The sequence below is a fragment of the Eretmochelys imbricata genome, chromosome 2 (assembly GCF_965152235.1).
Source record: "Eretmochelys imbricata isolate rEreImb1 chromosome 2, rEreImb1.hap1, whole genome shotgun sequence".
NCBI lineage: Eukaryota > Metazoa > Chordata > Testudines > Cheloniidae > Eretmochelys > Eretmochelys imbricata.
In genome coordinates, this window is record NC_135573.1 from 222,941,150 (window position 1) to 222,956,384 (window position 15,235).

The 15,235-nt window shown below is 44.1% G+C and overlaps 1 protein-coding gene across 1 annotated transcript in view; it reads left to right on the forward strand.

The window, feature by feature from the left end:
• Positions 1-15,235, forward strand: part of CALCR (calcitonin receptor) — a gene marked incomplete at its 5' end in the record, with an annotated part of 117,388 nt that overhangs the window by 100,627 nt on the left and 1,526 nt on the right. The window contains one exon of the mRNA XM_077808749.1: positions 6,160-6,201. Coding sequence (XP_077664875.1) covers positions 6,160-6,201 — 42 coding nt within the window. The remainder of the gene's footprint in view (positions 1-6,159; positions 6,202-15,235) is intronic.

Genomic DNA, 15,235 nt, shown 5'->3' on the forward strand with positions numbered 1-15,235 from the left:
TGCTCTGCAGGACCTGCGTGTGTGCACCAGATTCTGTTCTGGCTCATACCCACATCCTCACCAGAATGGTTCATTGAATTCCAGTTTCAAGACCAACTATCCAACCCCCACGATCTTTGAATAATGCCATCTCAGTACAACAGTACAATCCCACTGAAGGCAATAGGGTTGCACAGGTGTAATTGACCGCATGGAGGTGCACACAGCACTGGGTTTATAATGACTCTGATGGCGTTGAGGGGCCGGGCCCACACTCAGAAGGGGCCCCAGCACTGAGACTCTGGCTCTGCCCCCGCTCAGCCTCTTCCCCCCCAAGGCTCCGCCCACCACTTGCACCTCTTCACCATCTCCTCACTCCTCTCCGCCCCCTCGCCCCATGCAAGCAGTGGGCGGGGCCTCGGGGGGGAAGAGGTCGAGCGAGGGCAGATTAATCCGGCCTTGAGTGAAGAGGTATAACTGAGGGCAGCATCACACCTACAAAATCTTTATTGCTGGTGATGAGGCACAACGCAGAAGGCAGGCAGTTTGGCTGCCAAAATTCAGGCTGAGCTTGCAGGCCTAGCAGTTAGCAAGTATCTCTTTATTGGTAAAATGAGCAAATTTAATATGCAGTCATTGAGACACAATCCACGTGAAACCCCATCGAGCTATTTTTTACAGGTCACCTTTCAGAATATAACTCTACTCAAAGACACTGTTGTGAAGTGAAAACCAAACCAAACAACTGTCAAGCAAAGAATGTGCTTAGACCAATATTGGCCTCCAAACATGGGAAAAATCTAGCCATCAATTCAAGAAGACGCACAAATGTCCCAAGGCTGGTAAATTTGAACATACACTAGGGCAGGATTCAACAGAAGGCTGTGATTCAGGTGATCTTCGTAGAGTTTCAGTAGTTAAATAAAAAAGAATTTCAGAAGTTGTAACTTTGGTGTTAATCCTAAAATAACACCAGTCCTGACTTACGCTTTCCACTCCAAAATCAATGTTATCGCATGTCTCTGACAAAATATAGCAGGAGAGCTTAATTACTCCATACAGTGAGTGGAGAAGGTAGAGAGAAGGCTGTTTGATGGAGGATGAGTGACCTCAGCTTCAACAAAGATTGCAGCAGCTCGAGTACAAACTAATGGTATCAGCAAAGAACACGGGAGATACAGAAAAGAGAAATTTAAGGAGTAATCTGCACACTGTGGTCCTCAAGGAAGGAATCAGTGCCCTCCCCCCCCGCCCCCCACCAATGACATTCTTGGAAATGCAGCTCCCTGCTGTTTAAAGCTAGAGTACAAACACAGCAATCTTAAAATCAATTGTACCCTAAATCCCCTGGCTCAGAAAACACAAAGCTAATATCTAATAATACTGTGGGTCTGCAGTTTCACAGGTAAGGAGAAAGTACATGCGGAGCTGTGAATGCTGGTGGAGCAAAAATAAAAATGGAGAAGATTTTTCATATACCTTGCAGCATAAGTACAGAAGGAAAGCATGGCATCCATTTAGGTAAAGATAAAGACATCCCAGAGAGTGAAAGCATGTCTACACAGCCCACAGGAGCAAGCCTCCCAACCCAGGTCGGCAGACTTGGGCTAGGGGGCTCCCACTAGCGCTCTAAAAATAACTGTGTAGACAAGTGCTTCAAAGTTGCCACTTAGGCTCTGAAGCCCACCCCCATCCTCAGGCTTGCTTCCATAGGCCGTGTAGACACCCCCTAACGGCCTTGCAGTCTCAGGAGGAGCTTGTGGTGTATCTCCAGGCTGTGAAGCTCACATTTCACAACCCCAGTGAAGAAGCAACGTTTATCCAACAGAAAGTGTCTGAGGCCCTGATGTTGAAAAACAAGCAAGTCACTCTCCAGTATTGACTCATTAAAAACAACTAGCAGCGTCCTCTATTCTTTTCAGCTTAATGTTAGAAACTTATGCTGCGCGAGTCCTCCTGATCTAATCCTAGCAGTGTGCATTAGGCTAAATCTCCTTAATTTACTGATTTCCTCTTATTCTGGAACAGGAAGCTGGAAATGTGTCCTCTGCAATGCCACCTCGCTTCTTGTAAAACTCTCCTGTGCCGTGATGCCTCTGAAAAACACAAAAATGGTTAGGCTGCTGGTGTGATGTGACTCCTGCTGGCAATGCCAACCAGGAATGTGTCACTGCTCCTTGTGTTGCCCCCATCTGTTTGTTGTATCCACTTGTTGTCTCTTGTCATATTTACGTTGTAAGCTCTTTGGGGCAGGCACTATCTTTTGTTTCTGTGTTTGTACAGCATCTATCACAATAAGGCCCCAATCCCTGCCTGTGGCCCCTAGGTGCTATTGCAGTACAGCTCAATAAACAGTGATGCTTGCAAAAAAGGTTGGCAACTGGCCCAAATTGAGGCAGATAAGGCTGACCACAATTTCCATAAGGGGCAGAACAAGTAATACTCTGGCCACTTCTCCCTTAAACTCAGCTCCTAGAATTGTTTTAATAGGGGAAGGAGCAACAAGTGCTTCAATGACGATTAAAAAGAATGTGGAAAGTGAATAAACTTCGATACTGAAAACTAGGGGCCTCAAGGTAGGATCTTGAGAGGATTTAGGGTGGGTTTGTGCAGGGGGTCTGGAACAATTTGTACGGGGGGTGCTGAGAGACATTGAACCTAACTGTAAACCCTGTATATAATGGAATCTACTTCAAGCCAGAGGGGTGCTCAACAGAAGTACTGACTCAGTCTGCAGCCAGCTAGCTGGCAGTGAGCTTGTCACACCTCTACTGCCCTTATCAGTAGCCCAAGTGGCCCTCCTCCAGACAGCGGTGAACTGACCTGGTCTTTCCAGAAACCAAGCAACCTCTAGCTACATTTTTTCCAGATGTTGAACATCAGCCCTTGGTGGCTGTGAGGGGACTGTGAATAGCCTGTGATTTTTGTTTTTGTTATGGCCACAAGGATGGTATGTCCAATCTTCTTATTATATGTTCCATTCTATGCATCCGATGAAGTGGGCTGTAGCCCACGAAAGCTTATGCTGTAATAAATTTGTTAGTCTCTGAGGTGCCACAAGTACTCCTGTTCTTTTTGCGGATACAGACTAACACGGCTGCTACTCTGAAAACTATGAATTCTGTTACTGTAGCTTTCCCTCTGGGTTGTTTCACCTTTTCTGTCATTTATGGTGCTCATTGGGCATGTCTGATTTTGGAATCAGTCATCTCACAGTCTCCATTTCCACATTCTCCATGTTTTCCTTGAAGGACTGACATATAATAAAGAGAAAATAACTTCCAAGTTGAGAACAGAGATGCTTTTTTTGAAGTGTTTTCTTTATTCCAAAACTATAGATGAACAACTTCCTGAATATTCATTATCCCTTCAAAGAAATTGCCCTCAAAGTTGTCTGATTTTGGCAAAGCTTGTTTCTGATTTCACTGCTGGAAGATTTGAAGTAAAAAAACAATGCATAGAATAGATACCACATATATGTTCAATATCTTACTATAAGAGTGTCATGAGAATTAAGCCTTAACACATCCTTATTACAGTATTAGAATAGTTTATCTATTGTTACACCATGCATACTGTGCTATTCAGATAATGAATGCTACCAATTCTTGCTAACACAAGAGCAGAAGAATTTAAAGAGCACTTTGGCAAAGTATCTTAAAGCTAATGGAGACAGATTCCAAAGCTCTCTTCTGAAACATCTTGGGGGAGGAAAAAAATTGACAATGCTGAAAACAAGAACATGAAGCCAATGTAGAAATAGATGATTTTTTTTTCCGATAGGCTAAGAAATGCGGCTTTGAAAAATGCTTGGTTGTATAAATCGAAAGCTAAACCTTAAAGCAGGATTAAGCTTCCACTCAGAATAATGCAGTCAGCTACAACCAAGTTTTTCAAAAATCACAGGAAACTTTTGTTTCTTTAAACTACAGTAACTGAGCATTAATTTTATTTGTATGGATTGTATTTTCTTAAGTAGTATCTATTGTGTTTATGCCATAGAGGGTAACACAGAATAAAGCGTTTTACTGATGTAACTGTATCACACCTCAGAGCCAAATCCAGCAGCACAAAAGGAACTTTAAAGCTGGCCTTACTGTCCTGTTGAGGTTGGCTGGAGAAAAGGGGATGAGGCAAAGCATAAAAGTAACTCACCAGTTCCCAGCTGCTGGGCCATAGGCAGTTGGGCAAAAATGGCCACAATTTAGAGCAACCCTGGAAGGCAAATCAACTCCCAGTCTGCTCCAGGATCAAGGAGCAGCAAAGCGGGAGGGGCATAAAGTCACCTTTGCCTTCTCCCCTCTGCCCAGTACTGCTTTGCTGAACTTCTCACCTGGGCTGAAGTTTATGAGAATTAACTACATTTCATTCTAAAAAAGTGAGTAGAAATTGCATTTTTCTGAACTGTATCCCTCCTGCCTCCTGCATTGTCTACTGGGGATCTTTTGCTCCTAGTGGTTCTATGTTCTTTTCTTTATTACTCTGACCCTGGCAGGTTTGTATTGTCATCACTAGAGGGTTTTTTACCTTGAGTTTATTGATTGCCACTGCACTCAAGGTGGTTAACAACTTTGCAAATGCTAGTCTGGATAATCCTCAAATGGCTGGTTCCCCTAGGGTTCTAGCCTGGACTATATATTTGGGGAGTGTCCAGAATTAACTATACAAAGGTGTTTACCTCCAGTTAACTGGCAATCATTTGACTTCAGGCATAAAGACAAAGCTACAACACTTCTAACCCTCCTCCCCCCCTTTTTTTCCCACAGCATCCCTCAGGAATGCTAGCCACTACGTTGCAATTTCCCCCTAAAAGTCATTGCTACATTTATTTTATTACTGTTTAAGGAATATTTTAAGTGATTTAAAATGAATGCATTTGATGTTAAATGTGGCTATGTAATGCTATTAATAAGATCTAATATACCTTTTAGAACATAGTACAGAAATCTTTTAAGAAAAGTTCTTTTCTACTTAAGTGGCTCTGCATTGCAGCACCTTAGTGTGAGAAATTGCTCTTCTTTATTTTATGCTTCCTCAAGTTCCTCATCATATGTTCCTGACCTGATGCTGTTTCATTTTGCTGTAGCAGTAATGAAATATCCCTCTTGACTCCTATTGTGTTACTTAGATTAATTTTAAACAGTGAGGGTCAAGTTAGGACCAATGTTCTCTCTCTTTTTCTTTGTTCTCTCTCCTCTTGCTCACCCCATTCTCTCTCCTCCTTCTTTCCCATCCACTGATGCTTCCATCCACCCACATAGGCATATGCGGTCTCCCATTCCCAGGCTCAATTCTCCAAACACACATTCCAGTTAAGAGCTCCTGGGCATAGGCGGCGACTTCATGGGTGCTCCAGGGCTGGAGCATCCATAGAAAAAAATTAGTGGGTGCTTAGCACCCACCAGCAGCCAGCTTCCTCCCTCCCCTTCAGTACCTCCCACCCACCGGCAGCCCCGCCAATCAACTCCTCTCCCTCCCTCCCAGTGCCTCCCGCGTGCCATGATCAGCTGTTCCATAGCATGCAGGAGGTATGCTCGGGGGAGGGGGCAGAACTGGGCAGGAAGAGGCAAAGTGGGGTCAGGAAGAGGTGGGGCAGGAGTGGGGTAGTGGGGGAAGGGGTGGAGTGTGCAGGCCTGGGGCAGAGCAGCAGCTGAGCACCTCAAGGGAAGGAGGAACTCCTAGGGCACTCCATTCCTGCTGAAAAAAGAACATGTGACACCTGGCCTGTGTGGCTCCCCTTGCATCCGTCTTCTGAAAGAAGAGCAGTTGCATCTAGGTCACTCAACTTCCCCCCTTTCTGTCTCAAGATTCCATTCCAATGAACTGCTCTGCTCCTAATCTTACCCCCTTACCTTGGACTAGACCCTGCCCATTTAATGTCCCTTTTCTAGCACTCCCTGACAGGAAGCAACTGTAATGCTTAAAGGCAAAAGTATGTGAACTGGAATGGCTGGTAATGGCAGCAGACCATGACAACATAGGCACGAGTAAAACATGGTGGAAAGGCAAAAATCAATGCGATACTGTAATACTGGACTATATACTATACAGGACAGTCTTTTGAGGTTGTGGAGGTAGGAGCGTAGCATAATCCCTTCATCTCATGACTCTGACCCTTAAATTAGCAATAATGCACAAACATGGAAATATTCTAACCTATTTTGTTTTTGTCCTTCTTAGGGCTTACTTGTTTCAACTATATTCTGCTTTTTCAATGGAGAGGTAAGCATGTGAAGTTCATCAACTGTACTGAACCACATTCAGCCTCTTAAAGTAGTTGGACTGTTGTTCACAATCAACATAACTAGAGCACTATAAATCTGTATTTTACATGCCCATATTTTTTTCCTTGCAACATCACTGGAAGGTACTTGAGTTAGGACTATGATCTTTACAGAGCAGATGGTGGAAAATGAGGTCCAGGGGATGAGGTCCTCACTCTTTAGCCTCTCAATTTAATTTAAGTCAGAGGAAAGACAAAAATAGGTTGCATTCTATATCAGCCTCCTTCACGTACCAGCTTCTGCCTCCAATTCAGAATAGTGGGATGATTGGTTAAAATAATCAGCAGTGAAATAGTCAATGGTGCTAATATGTGAATTTTGACCGTTAGACACCATTATCGACACCCTGTTGAGATTAATGGAAGTCCTGCAGATCTCCCACAGCTTTTATTTCTATCTATATCCATAAACCTAGAAACTATTTTTAATCATAGCTTTTATCCTGCAAAAAGTAATTGAGTTCCCAGAGAAATGCTGTCATGAACGACCACAGTATACTGTCTCAGTCCAACCGCTGACCTTAAAAGTTAACTTGCTTGTCTAATTAAACTGAGCGATACAAACTCTCTGCATCATATATTCAGAGAAACAGTTCTGTGTCATTACGAAGTGCCATTTCATTCACTCATTTGAGGATCAGCATTGGCCTGTTAAGGTTTATGATTTGTAAGTAGTAATTGATAAATAAAAACCCTTGAGTAAAAGTTCTCTCCCACTCTCTGACAGCTGGATCAATATGTTATGTGCCTACTACTGCTTTTAGGTCTACTCCACTATAACAATGGTATTATAAATAAAAATAGCTTGGTAAGACACATCAAGAGCTGCTTTAGTATCTACAAGGAGCCACTTTCTGAAAGCAGGTTAGCAGAAAAATACTTTGAAACATATTGGGAGTATTACCATGAAACGCTGTTGAAATTAAAACAAGGTATTTCTTGTAAAAATTGTGTGCATTTGAAGAGTTCAGTTTTCAGCATTATGCAAAGGGAGATGGGTACGCAACTTCTTTCAACGAAAATCAAGACTCAGTATGTTATCCCTTAAAGCTACACACATCTGTACATACATTAATGACTAATATGGCTGGTGTAATAACATGGATCAAAATTAACTGGATAATCAATGGGAATAATTACACAATATTGGCCATACTTTTAAGCAGGCCTCCAACTGCAGGAGCAAATAACTGTGGGAATAACTTTGTGTATGAATTTAGGGCTATCTGAACCATAGAAATGAAGGGCTCGATGGGACCTCAGGAGGTCAGTTAGTCCAGATCATTTAGACACTGAGGCAGGATTAAGTATACTAGATTATCCCCAATATAAATCCTGGATAGAGTCCCAAAATCAAAGACATAGAATCTAAATAGACTAAGGCAGGGGTGGCCAACCTGAGCCTGAGAAGGAGCCAGAATTTACCAGTGTACATCGTCAAAGAGCCACAGTAATACATCAGCAGCCGCCCATGAGCTCCCCCACCCTGCTCCCAGCGTCTCTCACCCACTGGCAGCTCCTCCCTGTACCTCCTGATCAGCTGTTACTGTGGCCTGCAGGAGGCTCTGGGGGAAAAGGGAAGGAGCGAGAGCGCGGCAGGCTCAGGGGAGGGGGCGGGAAGGAGTGGAGTGGGGGAAGACCCTGTGGCAGAGCCAGGAGTTGAGCAGTGAGCACCCCCTGGCACACTGGAAAGTTGGCACCTGTAGCTCCAGCCCCGGAGTCAGTGCCTATACAAGGAGCCGTATATTAACTTCTGAAGAGCCGCATGTGGCTCTGGAGCCACAGGTTGGCCCCCCTGGACTAAAGGCTAGATCCATCAAAGGACTTTGGTACCTAACTCCAACATTTAGGCACCACTGAGATCCTCAAACTCCCTGCTCAGCCACTGCCTAAAGTAGTAGGCACCCAAAGTTACTCGTGGTGCAATCCACAAAGGTACTTTGGTGCCTAAGTCCTGTTTTTAGGTACCACTGTGACCCACAACACTCCCACTTGCCTGCTGCCTAACCCTGCAAGCATCTAAATTCACTTGGTGCATAAGATTTGCAGTAAAGATTCCCTAAGCACCTATGTTTCTGAGCATGCACACTGGTCCCTCACTCTAGGTGCCTAAGCCACAGAGTGATTCACAAACCAGGGAAGACAGGCATTAGTCCAACTAACTTGCATGTGGGAATCCAATCCAGTAGGGATGCTCAGCGCCTGCCTACCAGATCGAGTCCCTCACGCAAGTTCACACAAAACAGCTGGGGGTGGGGCAAGGAGGTGGACTTCTCTTATAATCTGTAGGCTAGCAGCTAGGGCAGTGACCCACAATATGGTAGTCCCCAGTATAAGCCCCCCTTCCTCCTGCAGGGGAGAAGGGATTTGATCAGGGTTTGGCTATATCTCAGGTAAGTGCCCTAATCCCTGGGCTACATAGTCATTCTACCTCTTCACTGGCCGAATTAACATTTAATTATACAATTAATTAAATAAAGTGAAACAACTGCAATAGTAGAGATGGACGGAGACCCACACCAGAATATTGCATAGACCTGTGGTTAGGGTATTCAGTTAAGAAGTGGCTGATCCCTGTTCAAATCCCTTCTCCCGCTCAGGTGGAACGGGGATTCCCACTTCCTAGGATCTTCCTAGGAAGTACTCTATCCACTAGGTTAACGATTACAAAGGATGTCCTACACACACACAGCTGTTTTGTTTTGGGCTTCACATGCACTGTAGGTGGCTGAACGCCTATCTTCCCCTCGTTTGTAGATCACCGGCAGAGATCGGTGCCTCCTCGGAGCCCAGACTGAGGCACCTAGCACCGTGAGAGGGGCCGGGCTTAGCACACACTCCTCTGGTCAGCGTCTCCAGAGGCTAGCTTAGGTGGCTCCCGCCCTCACGTGCTGGCTTTGTAGACCGGAACCGCAATCAAAGTTGCCTGTCTTTCCCCACTGACTGTAGAGGGAGCCCAGAAACCTAACTAAGATTTTGTGGATCACAGCATTGGTGATTTTCTAGATGCTTAAAAGTTAGGTGCTGCAATGCGCTGCAACACCTAAATCCCTTTGTGGCTCTCACCCAAGGTGCCTAAATTTCTGCCAGTGCGCATGTAGACAGCTGCCTCAGGTGAGGTGCAGGGGTGCCTATCTCACACCGAAGATGCAGCAGGATGCTCAAAGTAGGTGTTCCCCTGCCTATATAGCTTGCTAGTCCCATCCAATAGGTGTACTCAGTACACACCGAATACCCCTAAACAAATAGAAGTGGTGGTGCCCAACCCCACCCTTGCCTTTTAGCCCACTGATTAGAGCTGGGCTGAATGTGGGAGACCTAAGTTCAATTCCCCCCTCAGCCTAATATGGAGAAGGAATTTGAAGTAGGTACCTGCCCCCCTGGGAAAATGCCCTTACCCACTGGACCATGGGGGTACTCTGGAGCAGAGTTCTCTCAGTCTCTCCTGTTGAAGCTGTTCCACTTTGTATGAATAATTAGTCACTGGAGCAGGGTGACTGTAATCTGCATCTGCTCCCTCCCAGGTGAATGCCCTGACCAGTGGGCTATCCTCTCTCTGGGCCAATGCATATTTAATGATTTATACGCAGTGGAACTCTGGTAATCAGCTTATTCCTGGTTTCCAAGTATAACAATGAAGTTGTGCCCTGTGTGTCCTTGTAAAAAATTACAATGTCGTCATAGATAATACATTGCAAAGTGTCACTCGTAAATTAGATAAGACATTAGCTGATAGAGTATGAATTATTATATGATTTACTAATTTACGCATAATGTGGTATTAAGCAGAAAATCAAAGGCCAAGTTTCAGGAACATTACTAAGTATGAACTATACATCACAATTTTCTTATTTTCATACAATATGTACCTAAAATTAGGAATCAGAATGAATACATTCATATTAAGGAATTATACCATATTCATTTCACTACTCAAAATTCTTAATACTCAGGTCACTCAGTTTCTCCTGCCCATTCATAATTTAGTGTTCGCAATAGGTGGTTAGTAATGTAGACACTATTGACTTCTACAAGAGTTCCATTGCAATTCAGGTCCAGTAAAATGATCTATTATTTAAAATAAAGTGTCTTGAAAAAAGCCAAACATCCAGAATATTTACATTCTTTGGAAATGTTAAAGTTTCCCATTGGCTTCCCTGTTGCTAATTTAAAGCAAGTCAATTACTGTACCAATATCTTCATCAGATCCAGATTCTGGACACCACAAAGTTCAGTGGGTGTTTGGATCTGGCATTCTGTGTTGGCCCATTCAGCCCACTGTTTTGATAGTGGCTATTGTAAAATGCGGATCCCTCTCTGGGTTCAGATTTCAATCACTGGAGAAGAGTGATGCTTCATGCATTCTTCCAGCACCCAGCTAAACTGCTGGTAGTAGGAGACATCCATAGCTGTTAGTGAGTTCCCCAAAGAAGGGAGATCTCTGTCCTCTTTGATGACTTCACACCTGACATCTCCAGGACCAGCTTCATAATACTGTGGTTAGTTGAGAGTTGCTTCCTCAGTGTTCAGCCACTCTAAGAATCTTCATTGTCTGACTGATTGTCACTCAGCCAGAAGATCCAAATCACTGTGAGGATATCCGGGACACAGTGAACAGTCAGAACATACACTCACTGAATCCCTAGTCCCCATACTCTTATTGATGTGTATGGTGGTCAGCAGAGGAGTAGTCACATACTGTCTCCTAGTGACTGAGTATCCTCCTCTGAATTGCCAGCTTGGAATGAAACAGGAGGCAGCTCCATGGCTCTAGCAAACCTGGACATCACAGAGGCATGTTTGGACTAAATAAAGCCTAAAAGTAGATAAGAAATAGGGCCGGAGATTGAAAAGTGGCTCCCAATTTTGCATCTACGGTGTTGCTCCCCTAAATAATTATATGTGCATTCTATCACTTGGGTGTCTAACTACATGATTGCAGCTGTAGATATGATGATGGTCTAATGAATCCGTGGTGAAATGGATCATATATAGCAACAATGAGAGATGTGCTTAGAAATCTTCTCATTTGCACTTATCTCTGCAAACAGCCAATCAGTGAAACTTTAAAAAGTTAGGTTTCAGAGTAGCGGCCGTGTTAGTCTGTATTAGAAAAAAGAAAAGGAGTACTTGTGGCACCTTAGAGACTAACAAATTTATTTGAGCATAAGCTTTCGTGAGCTACAGCTCACTTCATCGTATTTTCCATGGAATGCATCCGATGACGTGAGCTGTAGCTCACGAAAGCTTATGCTCAAATAAATTTGTTAGTCTCTAAGGTGCCACAAGTACTCCTTTTCTTTTTTAAAAAAGTTACAGGTTAATATTTAGCAATGTCACACAATGTGTGCATGCAGCAGTTGTAAAATTCATGAACCCATTTATAGATCAAGTCATCAGTAATTTGAAAATAATTATGGGCATATTTTATAGCACATAGACCCAAGACTATCTGCTAGTACATGTAAATCGGGACTTTGTTGGTAGATATCCAAGTAGCATAAAATGTGCTCACAATTGTATAGTCCATGTAACTGGGCTAACATGTGGGTGAAGTGTGGCAGAAAAGAGGATGTTGGAAAGGTGCAATCCATCCCCAGGGGTCAAGGCTACAATGTAGCCCCCATAGAGTGCCTTTCTCCCCAAGGTGGATTTCACCCATAATTGGTCATTTTTGAGTTATAAATATAAACAAAACCCATAAAAGAATGTCAGAGTGGGGCACCTAATTTAAGAAAGGGACGATTTTACACTCATCCAGTCTAACTTCACAACCATTAGGACCAGCCTTCAGTGATCTAATAGACTGAGCTCAAGGCTAGGAGCCAGGAACTACAGAGTTCTCAGCCCAGCCCAGCTCTGCTAAGAAATCCCCGTGTAGCATTTGGCAAGTCACCTAATTTCTCTACTTCACTTTCCATCTGTGAAATCGGGATAATAGCAATTAGTTCCCTGCCTCACTCTGAGGATTAATTAGCTCTGTCTGTAGCTGTCGAAGCACTAAGTAAACTTATTATAGCAGCAGTGGATGAAGATGATTTTCTACAAACTAGACAAAAGACAAACTCAGTGGGTAGGGTGACAGGTCTAACACCTGGAAGTGAGAAGCTGTCTCCATAGAGGCCAGTGCTGCAGTCCTTCCTCTGCCAGAACTCTTACTGATTTCAATGAGAGTTTTGCCTGAGAACAGACAGCAGCACTGGGCCTACAGTGTTCTATAGAGATTCAGTTAGGGACCTTATTAATCTTCAGACATTTTCTCTTTCTGGAAAGGTGGTGTCTACATCTCGCCTCCTTTTTGTCCTCAATCACTTTCTTCCAAATTCCAGTTATTCTTTCAGGTGCACAAGGGAAGACAGCGGGGTTTCAAGGCCATAATCTTGGTAAAGAGCAGAGATACTGCCCTTGGCTAGCATCAGTGGCAGCACTAGGCACCCCAAAAAAGGGGTTTGAAAGGGACAGCCTGAGATCCCCCCACACTGGTCCTTGGAGTTGGCCTGGCATTGAAAGGAGCATCTGCTGTCCTCTCCCAGAGGTAGGCAATGTTGCCACTCCAGCATGTGTTCCCTCCTGGGTTTCTGGAGAATTCTGGCTGAGTCAACTAGAATTCCTCTTGGAGCTCATGCTGCAGCTTGGATCGAATGCACAGCATAGATTAAAGCCACAGTCCTCAGGCTTCGTGAGAGACCATTTCCAGATCTGTGTATCCAAATACTGCCAAGTGACTAGAACGCAGAGTGATATTTCATGGAAAAACATACTATGACAGAGGTAGGGACTTAGCATTAATGTGACAGAAGTTCCGCTCGTCAATGATTTACTTTGTACTACTGCGTCGTTCACTTCAAGGCAGAAGCAGATGATGTTTGTCCAAAACCTCCCAAGACTTATTAGCCTTTCACATCAGTATTTGCAGCAAGCCACACACTCACTTCCTCACTGCAAATTATTTTCCTCCATTCCGTACAAGCCCAGCCTACAGCACTGTTCGCCAAGACACTGAATAAGAAGCCATTGTATATTGCTGATGTCTTAACTAATTGGAAAAGAAGAAAGTGAATGTGTAAATTATGGGGATGATTTTCTCAGTTCCCGAAGCTGAGAGCTGGACCCACCCATGACTGCAGAACGTTATTCTTGTGATGGGACAATGTCCAGCAGCACTGCAGTACCTCTCTACAACAACAACACTATACAGATGGTATGAGCTTTCTGCGTTAGCCTGCTCAGTAGACCATACTTCCAGTTCTGAGGTTACTTCTAGACTGGAAGGTTGGCCAAGAAAATGGAAAGTCTGTTTGAAAATATAGCCATAGATCTTTCTTGCCAAAGAGGTGTGAATGGCTGGCAGAGAACAGAAAACATTTCAGAGAGCTGAAGAATAAAGTGAACCCAAACTTCCTCTTTACTTAGACTTTGGTTTATTTCACGCACCATTGTGGTGTAACACCCAGCTGATTAATCTCTTTGATTATTAACATATTAATGTCACGCACATGATTTTTAAAAGCACAGTCATGTGGCTAACACATTTCAAATCTGCATATGGATAGTTTTAATTAGCAGAGGATATGATCTTTGAAATCAGTTCCCTATTCCTTGGCGTTAGCACAGAAATACAGTTGAACTCAATTTGTAAGTGCAGCTACAAATCTCATAAACTAAAGGCCAGTGAAGAATTAAAAACATATATTCTTTAACCTCATGCACTCGGTACTACATGGAGTTTATTCATTTTAATTCATAGCAGTTTTAACCCTGGGTTGAATCGGGAGAGAAATGCTTGCACTCTTCCAAACTCCCCACAACCAAAGTATTACCCCCTGTTGAGACCAAGATGAGCTGCTACTCACAGTAGATTGTGCAGCTCTTCATACTATGATCAGGCCTCTCTTCTTTAAGCCATGTTTGTCCCCAGCCTGCATTTATCCTGGTGCAACCTCAGACCACAACATGAGTAGAAGCAGCTTGAGGGTGCATGAGGGGCTCACCCACCCTCTGCGGCAGCATTCCCTCCCACTCTGGACCCACAGGGGCCTTTTCACTGGACCTGGGATCCTCCTGGAGAGTGGAGGGGAAAGACATAGGAGGGCCAGGAGCAAGACCAGGGGACACATCCTCCTCCTCCTTCCAGCCACCTGGAGCTTACTCAGAAAGGGTAAACTCCAAATCATCTTTTCTGCAGAGCACCAACCACACTCCAGTAGCCTCCAGGGCAATGATGGTCCCTGCTCACAGTGCAACCCCAATGGAGTTGTGTTCCAAGGTAGGTAAGGGGTAGGGTGACCAGATGTCCCAATTTTATAGGGACAGTCCAGATATTTGGGGCTTTGTCTTATATAGGCGCCAATTACCCCCTGTCCTGATTTTTTACACTTGCTGTCTGGTCACCCTAGTAAGGGGGGAAAGGGGCTGCTGGTGGCTAGAGCCAGTGTAGAGAAACAAGGTTTCTGCACAGCTTGCCCTGGCCTCCCTCAGATCCAACAGGTTTCAAGGACTGCCCTCTAGACCTTTCCCCATGGGTGGGTGGGAAACCCTATCTCCTCCTGCCCCACAGAATGATGTGGGGAAATTCTCTGAATGAATCCTTGCAAAGATTGCTTCCCTTGGTCCCTTTCTGTGGGTTTCACTGATGTGAAACACTGCATTTACACGCGATATGAACCACTGTAAGGGGAAAGCTGCTCATTAAGTAACTGAAATTGATACAGGACTTACCTACAGTTCTGTACTACAACTTTGCTGCTGTATTAGCAATGCCTTGTCACATTAGATCATACTGGAGATCCTTTTCACTAATCGAATTTCTGCAATGGCATGATACGAAAATCTCATTAATGCAGCTCATTCCCCTTAGCATTACCATAATAAACTTTGGTCATGCCCCTTACAAGTCAGGATGCACTGTGGTTTCCAGTATAAACCTAGGCTTTCTCTGTGCTTGGCCTCTAGCAAAAATACATTCAGCCATTC